The 11,608-nt window shown below is 41.4% G+C and overlaps 1 protein-coding gene across 1 annotated transcript; it reads right to left on the reverse strand.

Annotated features, from left to right (window-relative positions):
• Positions 1 to 829: 829 nt before the first annotated feature.
• LOC101353103 (uncharacterized protein C2orf78-like) lies at positions 830 to 7,906 on the reverse strand. The gene is made up of 3 exons (XM_004369365.1): positions 7,810 to 7,906; positions 3,611 to 4,360; positions 830 to 2,742 (listed from the first exon to the last, which is right to left on the reverse strand). Exons 1-3 carry the CDS (start codon positions 7,904 to 7,906, stop codon positions 830 to 832), a joined length of 2,760 nt encoding a protein of 919 aa, XP_004369422.1.
• Between the last annotated feature and the right edge of the window lie 3,702 nt (positions 7,907 to 11,608).

The following is an 11,608-nucleotide window of genomic DNA, read 5'->3' on the forward strand; positions in this document are numbered from 1 at the left end:
GGCCTTGCTTGTTGTTGTGACGGTTATTGAAGTAGCATGCCTGAAGGTCCTGAGCATAGGTGTTGAGTAAATGGTGTTTTATATTGCAGGCCCTATTCTAGGTGGGCCTCATTCTACTGCAGTTCACTTGGCTAGGCCCCAAAGTTATCGGCTGCACACCCCCCCCACCCCAGGGATAACCCTGAACCTTTGCCATTCCCATGGTAGTTTCCCCTATGTTTTGTATTCACCTTTGCCAGCCAGAATTATCCGTGTATAAGGCAACACAAGCCTGTTGGAGGAGTGTGCTGAATCCTCTTGTTTTCCAGAATAGCTGTCTGCTAGACCAGGAGACTAAGTACTGTCTCCATGAAAGACTTCTTACATTTCTCCTGGTCAACCTAGACTCATCTTTGGCCATCTTCAACTCTATTCAAATTTTATCCTTTTAACCGTAACCTCAGACCCTGCTTCTTCCCTCTGCCATTTCCCCCAACTCTGCTTTTTATAATCCATAAACTCTCTCCCCTTTTGGCGTTCATAGCCTTGGACCAAGTTCTTTATTCTTTCCTCAATTCTTACCCTCTTTCCCACATTCTCCCATCCAGATTTCACTTCCTTCTAATGCAGCCTTTGATTTTACCCCTACCACAGAAAAACAACCATTAACGGCATCTCAAAACTCAAAGGTCTTTTTATTACTCATCTATTAATTCTATTACATTTCTTTGTTCAATTTGATTAAGTTTTTTACCCAAAGAATAATAAAGAAATTTATATTTATCTATATGTGTATATATGGAAAAACAGCTGGTACCCAAAGTGGCACCAAAAATCCTAACAGCTCTTATTATATTGCATAACCATAAAATCGAGCAGTTTCCATGTCTTTCTCCCTCTCAATGAAAAACTGCACTTTCCCCAAAGAGGTGTATTTGGCAGCATTCTCACGCTCTTGTTGAGCCTGCCTCTTCATGGCCTCACACTCTGGCCTCTGCTCTTTTGTGATAGGTGTTGACATTACTGGCTCAGGAACATTGGGTTTCCTCCATGGAATTGGTTGGAAGCCGAAATCTTGGAGTAGAAACTGGTTTTGAGGCTTAGGTGGGGACTGCTGGTTGGTCACAACAGCGGGAACATGTTGGCGCTGGAGAGAAGTGCAAGATGATGTTTTGTAGGATGCAGGCCTAGAAGCAGCAGACTGAGGGACACTGGGCTGGGTAGGGTTGGTCAAACCTGGTTGGGCCGGGTTGGTAGAAATAGGCCAAGCCGGTCTAGCAGGACCCATCCACGATGCATTGGCAGGAGCCGGCCGGGATGGATTGGCTGCAGTCGGCTGAACTGATTTATTAGAACCAGGCCGAGGAGAGTTAGCCACAGAAGGCCGATGTGAGGCCAGAGACTGTGGCCTCCGAGGAACAGGTCGAGCTTGAGGCTTGTCCAAGGTCAGAAAAGGCAAAGGTACCAACTTGACCTTCCCAGGAGGTGGCAGCTCATACTGGGATGGAGATGGACACGGTTTCTCAGCACTGCCTTCTGGTTTCTGGGCTTTGACCTGAGTTTTCTCAGCACCTTCTCCCTCACGTGGGGTATCCAGCCATGGTTTGATAGCTGGGGATGGTCGGGGGTCTTTGGTGTTGCTCGAGTTTCCCAGGGCTCGGGAGGAGGAGAGCCCAGTTTTCTTATCATTCTTCTTCCCCAGTGCATGAAAAACCTGCACAGACTCCAGCATGTGCATGCCCAGGCAGCTTCGAGGCTTCTTAAAGGTCTCTTGGCTAAGCTCAGGTTGATTTTTCTTCCGCTTCATCTTGGGAATGGTTGGCTTCTCTTCAGCCTTGACTTTGTTCCCTGACTGCTTACTGTCTTCAGCTTTCTTGGAGTTGTTTTCTCTGGTCCTTTTGGTGTTTTCCTGTCCATGGCGCTTAGTTTTGCTGCTTCTGCTGGATGCAGCTTTCTGAGGTTTGCTGTCAGAATGCTTAGCAGTCTTCACAGGAGCCCTGTCACTGGCTTCTGCATTGCAAACAACCACTTCTCCCTCTGGGTTCTTTGCTTGGATTTTGGCCTTGGGAGCACCAGTGATAGGCTCAGAGGCTTTGTGTTTGTTCTTCCTGACTGGATCTGAGGAACTCTTTATGATCCTTGTTTTTTCCTGCACCTGATTCACCTTGATGGCTTCGGTATCTTTGGCTTTGATTGCCTTGGAATCTTTGGACTGATTAAGGCCATTCAAGGAATTGAAGAGCTGAGGAAGGTGACTATCTTCCACCAGTGTAGTGATACCTGCAAAACCACTGCTAGACTCGATCCCATTTTCAGGTGTGCCTTGGTGCTCAAGACTCACGCTTTTCTTTCCCAGATGAATGTTTTCAGAACCAGACTGCTCCTCTTGACTGAGGGGATCAATGCAAGCCAGAAGATGATGAATATCAGGGATTTCTAAAGGGAGTAGTGGAGGATCTTGGTTTTCTGTTGGGATCTGGTAGGCATCCAGAGGTTTTGGAAGCTTGCTTTTAATCTCATCCAAATTCTGGTTCTCTGTTTGCTCCTGACTTGGAGCTGGAGGCAGTGCAAGGAGATTACTAGAACTCTGGACTGGAACTATCACTGGAATGTCCTCAAGCTTAGGTGATGGGTTACTCTCAAGTATCTGGATATTTCTGCTGTTGCAGGACTTAGAGAATTCTGGAGTTTGTGGCAGACAAAATGTCTGACTTGGAGGTTGCAATCCCAGGGAAGTCTCCATCCCCAGGGAAGTTTCCATCACTACAAAGGAATCAAGAAAGAAGTCACTAAGTGTCTGGTAAGTGAGATGCTCCCCCTACCTACCAGCAGAGCAATCAGGCACCTTCCCCAACAGTGGGCAAGGCTTTCTACAAGCTCCTCTTAAGGAGCATCAGCAAGACCCTGTTTAGGAACTAGGAGGCTGCTGTTCAAGTTCTGACCCATGATCATTTGATGTCTTTGTTTCTTGGTTTTCTTTGTATTTCTTAGGGTTATTGTAAGTCAAATAAATAGTGTGAAGGTAACTTAAAAATATTAAATGTTTTATAAAATAAAGCCTGGCATTCTTATATAGGGTCCTTTCAATTCTCTCCATTCTCCTGAGAGAGTAATAATACTTGATGTCATGGACTAAGGACAGGGAGATGAACTCTTCCTCATAAGATATATAAGCAAAGACAAAGTCTATACCGACTTGCTTTAGACAGAGTGTCTGAACACATAGTTTTAAATCCTGGTGTAAATTAAGGAAATGAGGGAAAGTTAAACTGGTACTACTACAATAAGAGTTTGAAAGTGCCTTCCAAAGAGATTAAAGATGAGGGAAGGGAGTTAATTAAGGTGTGGTGGTGCAGGGGAATTGATCAGCTAGGGCAGTGGAAGGTATAGTATCCTTTGGTATGCTTTCAGGGTTCTCTTACATGTAGCATAATTGACCACTGCAGTGTCCCGAATATATTAGGTGTTCTTACATGGAATCTGGAAATGTTGGAGAGTACTGAATGAGGGTAGTGTTTAGTCTTGGGACTAAATTCTACCTCTCTGTGGACTCATCACTTCCCAGCTGCAAATTCGACCCTCCTTCTGAATGCTGGCCTTATTCCTCTCCCTTCTTGCTCTTTCTACTCACCTTGAAAACTCCTTTCTGTGATGGGTTGAGCAGACACGGAGTAGTAAAGTCCAGAGCAGGAGGCTGCTGGTAGGTCATTTGTGGGCTGAACCTCCTTTAGTACCATCACCATTTCTGGTTGAGGGGCAGAGGCCCTACCTCCTGTGTATGACACAGAGCCGTAGGATTGCAGGCAGGGCCCAAGTTCTCCAGACAGTAGGGGCCCTAGTGTGCCTTGATTATAGTAATATACCTGGCTTCCTTCCAGATAGGGAAATGATAAGCTAGGTCCCTGATTTTGTGTTCCCTGAACAAGGCTAGCAGATAGTGAAGGATACAGAGGGACCATGTTATTGGTATCTGAAGTTTTGTCATATTGAGCTGCCATAGGCATGGAAGAAATAGCTGTGTCCTGGTCACTGACAGTGACAGTGAAGTCCCTAAGTGAAGACGACTTTTTTTCAGTGCTTCCTGTGATATCCCACTGAAAAATGTCTGGGTAGGAGGCAGATGAACTGGAAATCTGGGTCTGGCCAGAAACTGCAGACAACATGGTTGTGCTAGAATGTTGGTAAAGGTAGGCAGTACCTATGAGTGGTTGGAAGGAGGTGCTAGAGGCCGATGGCAGCAGCCATGCCGAGCTGACAGCTGGAGGAGAGAGCCTGGAGAAGTTGCAGATGCTCCCTGTTAGGGGAGCCCCATTGCTCACCACAGGAAGAGAGAGCTGCAGAGAATTTGGAGTTCCAAGCAAAGATGAATTTTGGAAATTCTCTGTAGGAAACAAAATGGTGGTGAAAAATCGGTGAGATTGAGAAATTCTCACTATATTTGAAGAACAACGTTAAAGATGTAATCAGAAAGCCCCTAGTACCAATACTGATTGAGATACCAAAAACCAAAGTTTATGATGGTTGTGCTATGATGTTGGTGCTATTCTGCATTAACTGCCCGTGCTGCCAGCTTCGACACAGATATGCAGAAGACCCAACTAGTCTGGCTGATACATTGTTCTCTAGGCTGGAAGCAACCTTCTCCCTGCCCTATCTTTCCTTGACCCATATACTATTTCCTAGAATTGAAGCATTTTAGGATTTGGAGATCCTGAGATAACTGCTGTTCCAACACTCTCATTTTCAGATGAGAAAACTGAGACTCAGAGAGGTCCGATGACTTGTTCAAGTTCTCGCGTTGTGTTTGTAGCATTACCAGGCTACAGAACTGAGGTATCCTGATGCAATTGCCTGAACTCTTTGCTCTGAGCATTCCAGTACCAGAAACTGAGAGAAACAGAACTTTTAATGTAGCATTACCAGGCTACAGAACTGAGGTATCCTGATGCCATTGCCTGAACTCTTTGCTCTGAGCATTCCAGTACCAGAAACTGAGAGAAACAGAACTTTTAATATAGACATTTTTTTTTTGTCAATTTGAAAACAGTAGAGCTCTTGCCATTGTAATTTTTAGTGGTCATATTGCTTGTGAAAGTCACATGACATTTTCTAGAGTTCACACATAGTAACTTAGTCTAGTTGGTAAATTTAAATGTCATTCTTATCCTCTTCAAGCCTGGCTTCTGATCTGAAGTCATAATGGCTCCCTGAGACGTAATTTATCAAAACATGCCTTTTTTTCCTATTTACTCAGCACCCATTTAAGCAATAACTCCCCATTCCTCCCTCCCCCCAGCCCCTGGAAACCACTAATCTACTTTTGTTTCTCTATGTATTTGCTTGTTTTAAATATTTCTTATAAGTGGTATCATATAATATTTATCTTTTTGTTTATGACTTATTTCACTCAGCATAATGTTTTCAGGTTTCATCCTTGTAGCATGTATCATGACTTCATTTCTCTTTATGGCTGAATAATATTTTATTTTATGTATATACCAAAATGTATATACAAATGTATATTATGTAATATACAAAATGGTTTATCCATCCATCTGTTGATGGACACTTGAGTTGATTTCACCTTTTGGCTATTGTGGATAATGCTGCAGTGAACATTGCTGTACAAGTATCTGTTTAAGTCCCTGCATTCAATTCTTCTGAGTATACACCTAGGAGTTGAATTACTGGATCATATGGCAACGCTATGTTTAACTTTTTGAGGAACCACCAAATTGTTTTCTATACAAATTGTACCATTTTACATTCCCAGAGACATATTTTTTTGAAAGAAAAAAGTCATTTAAACTCTCTGAGTTTCAGGTTCCTCATCTATAAAGTGGTTATCACAATGACAGCAACAGCAATAATAATAATCCGTAAATGAATAAAAGTGATATATTCCTTATGCTTTTTATGAAGGTAGATACAATAAGTTCTGGAAAGACATACATACTAATCATGAAAAATATTTAACATCAAATAACTGAAGAAGGTACATATTAATTTATAATAAAGAAGTTCTATACCATAATGCTATACTATGTAAATAGTATTAACCAAAAAGCAGTTCTTAATAGAAGGTGATTTTGAATGGGTTTCTAATCAGTACAGACAGAAAATAGATCAGTAAAAATTGCATAACAAGCATCAAAATGAAGTAAATGTGAATTTATAGGCAGCCACAATATATGTAGACAGTTATTTCAACAAAAACTGGTACAAAGCCGAGGGAAAAATAATAAATATAAAGGAGTTCCTTTATCATGCCCGTTCATATTTCTCTGAGTATCACTTATCCAGCAAGTAACAGATGGTAGTCCTAATAGAAATTGATATTTCCATTAGTGTAGTCACATCACAAACAGAAAAAAACAATTAAAATTAACATAAAGGTTTTCATATTCATCCTCAAAACCAAGATTATAATCATCTTCCGCATCGAGGAAAATGTCATCCCCAAAGCCAGAAAGCTATCATCACTACTGGAATCCAAAATTTAAAAAAAAAAACAAGAAAAAAAAACTTCTTTAATGTAGGGAACCCCTCCCCCCAAATAATCCCACAAAATTGTTTTAGAGAAATATGGAATTAGAAATGTGGAGCTTGACTTTTTCTTTTTTTCTTCTTAGATAGCTAAAGTATAAAAAGAGATGATGACTGTTTACAAGTATGTTTGGTCCTTGAGAAGGTGAAAATCAACCCTTACTTGGAACCTGCTGATCACACTAAGGAATTTCTCTGTCCGATGTGAGTTAGGAGACATCATATTTTCAAAAACACTTTTAATTTTAAAAGGTAAAACCTCTACATGGTTTAAAATCTGTGAAATAACTGAAAACTCTATTTCTGCCTCCCACCCCACCCCGTAACCACTTTTGTTAATTTCTTGTTTATAGGGAGTGTAATTTCTAAAAGGTACTTCTAAAATGTTTATGTTGAAAATTGTCAGGTGCCAACTGTATTCCAAGAGGTAATCAGGAAAAAAACCCAACTGGGTGTGACTATCTGATAAGCTGCTTTTTCTAGTGATATCCCATTCTAGCCTTAGTTTCCTTCTGAGTCCATTAATCTAAGCATGTTGCCCCACTCTGAGTAGATTCCACTTTATGCTCTTTCTGCTTTAATTTGAAATCCTTGTTGCTCCTTGACATTCCATCCCATCTACCTCTTTTCCCTTGAGAACTCCTCCACACTCTCTATTTCCTTCATCCTCATATTTTCTCCCCCTCTTGGCTCCTGTTGGCCTGTGCTTGATGAAAACACTCCTGGACATCCTTAGACTGGAATCCCTACCCTCATCATAGCCCAGTATTCTCCATCCTCTTTCCCTATTTTCTCTTTTTACCTAGTTTAGATAGAAAATGCCAAAACATGTGAATATTACTTTTTGAACACCTCTGAATTTGAAATACTAAAGTTGAAATGTCAGCAGAGAGATCAGCTGAAACATCTTTTGTCGGTAATATATTGCTAGTCTTCTACTCCACTTAGGTTTTCTCTCTATTTCTGTTGAAACACTCTCAAGAAGTCTCTGGTTTCATTGTTTGTATGTGTGCCATTTGAAACTCAGTATTAGAAAATGAAGGGACCATAGAGGTCAACCAATCTAATGTCTTCATGTAACAGATGAGGAAACAGATTCTGAGGGAGATTGAGTGACTTATCCTAAGTCACACAGCTAGTAAATGTCAAATCCAAAACTGAAATTAGGTTTCCAGATTTCTAGTTCAATCCTTTCCCCTACTAGTGCATGCTATTTTGACTCTACTATTAAATTTAGGCGGAAAAAATCTAATGAAAAGCTCTTAAAACAATTTCTTTTCTTACCTGACATGGTCAGAGAAGAGGAAATATCAACTGTAGATACAAGAGTTGAAGAGAAGATACTAGAAGATGTCTTAGTGGCTGAAGCCAAAGATAGCATATGTCCAGTATGAAGGCCACTGGTCACTGGTCACTTGCGATGATCCAAATTTATTTACAGACAACTCCATGGAAACCCCAAGATTCCACCATATGGTGGTAGGTTTGGTGGGAGAATGAGGTCACAAAGCAGACAGTTTAAAGGCATGAGATAGCCAATAGGGAGGTGAGATCCCCAGCAAGAAGACGGGATTGGGTGGAGGGAGTGGTAGGAGAGTTATAACGGTCCCTAAATGGCTGAGCTCTGGAGAGGTGAAATCTTACAAGACAGAAGTGTTATTTGCACTTTCCCTAAGCTCCTGTGTTAGGAAAATCATCTCAAAGTTTCTTATAAGTTTTCTTTAGTGTAATAACTGGTGTTTAATTATATTATATGTATTATATTAATAAAATATATTTTTGTAGTGTGTATTTATAATTATATATAATATACAGTTAATATGCTTAGGGAGGAAGGAAAGAGTCATCTAGGTTGAGCAATTACAATTGTTCTGAAACCCTATCAATTGATGTGAATAGTGAACTTACTGCAACTTTTAGAGGACCAAAGGAAGAGATTAGAGAGCTCTTTTGTGACTTGTTTGAAGATAGGGTGACGTTGCTTGACTGCATCTTGTGGGAAATGATGAGATCCCAGGTACTTTCTCTTTTTAGTTTCTTCTTGAATCCTCCCATCCTTTGCCTAGGTTGGTCTGGGCCAGGTTGGACTTCCATCTCTCTTCTGCTCTCCAACCCCCTCCCCACACACCCACTTCATTTTAGGCATCGTTTCTGTGACAGACCTTGATGTTTCATTCTTACATTCATGGATGTTACTTCCTGTCAACTTCCAGAAGGAGGGATCTTCTCAGTGCCTTGATACTTCCTAAAATGGACTGTTTCCATTAGAAGCAGACAGCAGAAAGCTAGAAGACATGGCCGGCTGCACATCTTCCCTCGTCTGGCCTTTGGTTGAAATTCTTTTGTTCAGAATCGTCTACCTCTGGCTCCTGGGAGCAATGCTGGCATCTTAGCATTTGCCTTTTTATACTTGAGAGGCATCGGGGATCCTTTCCCCCTTCTTTCGGACATAAGTGTATCCAATGCGGCAGTTACTGTAGCCTCCTCCCCCTTGCAAACAGCCACCATAGAATCTTGAGCCTCAAGGATTCTCTGTCTGCCATACTTGGGTGCGAGGCCAGGCAAAATGACTACAGGAATAGTTACAAAAAGAAGAGGACATTAGTGGAGATTAGGTAATGGGCAAGGTAAAAGGGTACAGGAAAAAAGGAATTCAGGTGGGTTTCTTTGTTAAGAAAGAAGGTGACACATTTTGGTACCATTTTGTAAATGTTAAATGATTTTGTATTAGTTTAGACTTAGGCAATTCAATATTTTTTTTTATGTAGCTAGATAGTCCAGCAGCTGCCATGAATTCTATGCACTAAAGAGAACAATCTTAAGTATATTTTTCTCATTTTGTCATATTACTTCATTTATCCCATTCATTGGTATGTTTGTAGAATATACATTATTTTTAAACACTCTGGTTTCATCTTTTTCTTTTTTTCTTGTCAATGTATTCTTTTAAGGAATCTGACATTGTAGGACATGTTGCATGTTTTTCTCTTGATGATGATTTATTTTGAAGCATCTTGAACTAATTTGACAGGATGGATTTTTGTGGAGAAGCTTAAAAAGGGGGCTGTGGCAAAGGGATTGTGGTGAGGTATACCGTGCACCTGAGCGTAAGGAATGGGCGTTTGCAGTCAGCCCCGCTTTCTTGGCCTGGATTGCCTTTGTTTTTGTTTGCCTGGTTAGTGCATTTCTCACTAACTTCTCTCGTGACTGTCAGAAAGTATGTTAGGACTTGGTGGCTCATGATTTATATGTGGAGTCAGCTGGTTTGGGGAGGGAAACCTACAGATCTAAACATTTCCCTTGATGGTAATCTTTTTAGCAATGCCTAGATCTATCTGGGAGTCCTGGTGGCACAGTGGTTAAGAGTTTGGTTGTTAACCAAAAGGTTGTCAGTTCAAATCTACCAGCCACTCCTTGGAAACCCTGTGGGGCAGTTCTGCGCTGTCCTATAGGGTCCCTATGAGTCGTAAATGACTCGATGGCAAAGGGTTTAGATCTATTTGGGGACTTCTCTAGTGCCAGTGAGTGGGTGGTGTGTAATAGAAGATGCTAGGAGCCCACAAGAAGATAAACTCATGGATGGGACCTCTGAAGACAAATATTAGATTTATAGGTCTCTTTTCCCGTATCTCTTCAGAAAATGCTTCTAGTGCTTAATAGGAGTTGTTTCAGTGATGGGGGTGATGCTTATCTGGGAGGAAATTGTGTAAAGTATTGCAGTATAAAGGTACAGCTCAGGCTATATAAATTTTACAAGTTTTGATCCCTTTGAATTCAGCTTCATACTTCGGATGACCTACTTCCATGATATTAGTATGTAATGTGAAGCTAACAACACATACTAAGTATCTGCAAGCTAGACTAGTCTCTATTTTATCTATATTCCTGTGGAAATCAAAGGAAGCCATAGGTATTATAGGTTAGGATGGGTAGTGTAAGATCGTGGTTGCCAGGTGTCTTAGTTATCTTGTGCTGCCATAACAGAAATACCACAAGTGGATGGTGTCAACGAAGAGACGTTTATTTCCTCACAGTCAAAGTAGGCTAAAAGTCCAAATTCAGGGCGTCAGCTCCAGGGGAAGTCTTTCTCTCTCTGTTGACCTTCTCATCAGTGTTCCCCTGGACTAGACGCTTCTCGGCGCAGGGACTCTGGTCCAAAGGACACGCTCTGCTCCCGGCACTGCTTTCTTAATGGTATGAGGTCTCCCTGTCTCTCTGCTCACTTCTGTCTTTTATATCTCAAGAGATTGCCTCAGGACACAATCCAGTCTTGTAGATCCAGTCCTGCCTTACTAACACAACTGCCATCCACCCTCCCTCATTAACATCATAGAGGCAGGATTTACAACATATAGGAAAATCACACAGTACCAGGAATCATGGCCCAGCCAAACTGATACACACATTTTTTGGGGGACCTAATTCAAACCATGACACCAGGGTAAATTTTCTGGTAGGAGTGAAATCTTTACATATTAAAATATTCAGTTCCAACATTCGGTTCTATTAGGTAAACACCAGATATACTTAAGCCTCTCCTGGGCCCCAGGCTGTATGACTGTTTTCTTCGGATAGTTCCAGATACCAGCCTCCAGCTTGCAGGCTCAGCATTATCTTAACCTCTCAAATAAATCTGTATTACATGAGGAGGAAGAACCTAAAGAGCTTTAACTCTGCATTCTGGAACTCAACATCAGGTCCTTCCCTGACCTAATGCCTCTATTCCCATAGTTAGGGTGCTGTCTAGTCCCAGTGCCTGCATTTTGTATCCATCAGGATAACTGGGACTTGTCTTGGTGGAACATATCCCGACTCTATCCATGAGGCTCTTACTCTTCCCATTGCCATTTTTTGCTTTTATTAAAGAGGGGACTCCCTCAAACTCCTTCGTGATACCTGGAGCCCTGTCAGATACTGGTAGTTTTGTTAGTGTGAACTACTTAGCTGTTTGGTGTTCCAAATATCCCTTGTTCCTACATACTTAATTTCAGCATAATACACGCCTGTTAAGGCCGTGTTTTACTTCATGTTGGGCCCACTCCTACCCAAAAGCCTACTCTTTGCTAGTTCCCATGCTTTCTGG

This window comes from Trichechus manatus, unplaced genomic scaffold (assembly GCF_000243295.1).
Source record: "Trichechus manatus latirostris isolate Lorelei unplaced genomic scaffold, TriManLat1.0 scaffold00004, whole genome shotgun sequence".
Classification (NCBI taxonomy): Eukaryota; Metazoa; Chordata; class Mammalia; order Sirenia; family Trichechidae; genus Trichechus; species Trichechus manatus.

Bases quoted from the DNA above. Each gene is read 5' to 3' on its own strand.
- LOC101353103 (XM_004369365.1), bottom strand. From the start codon at position 7,906: ATGCTATCTTTGGCTTCAGCCACTAAGACATCTTCTAGTATCTTCTCT. The intron at 4,361-7,809 runs GTAAGAAAAGAA...TGTTTCCTACAG, and splicing joins CTCTTCTCTGACCATGTCAG to AGAATTTCCAAAATTCATCT. The intron at 2,743-3,610 runs GTGAGTAGAAAG...ATTCCTTTGTAG, and splicing joins CACAGAAAGGAGTTTTCAAG to TGATGGAAACTTCCCTGGGG.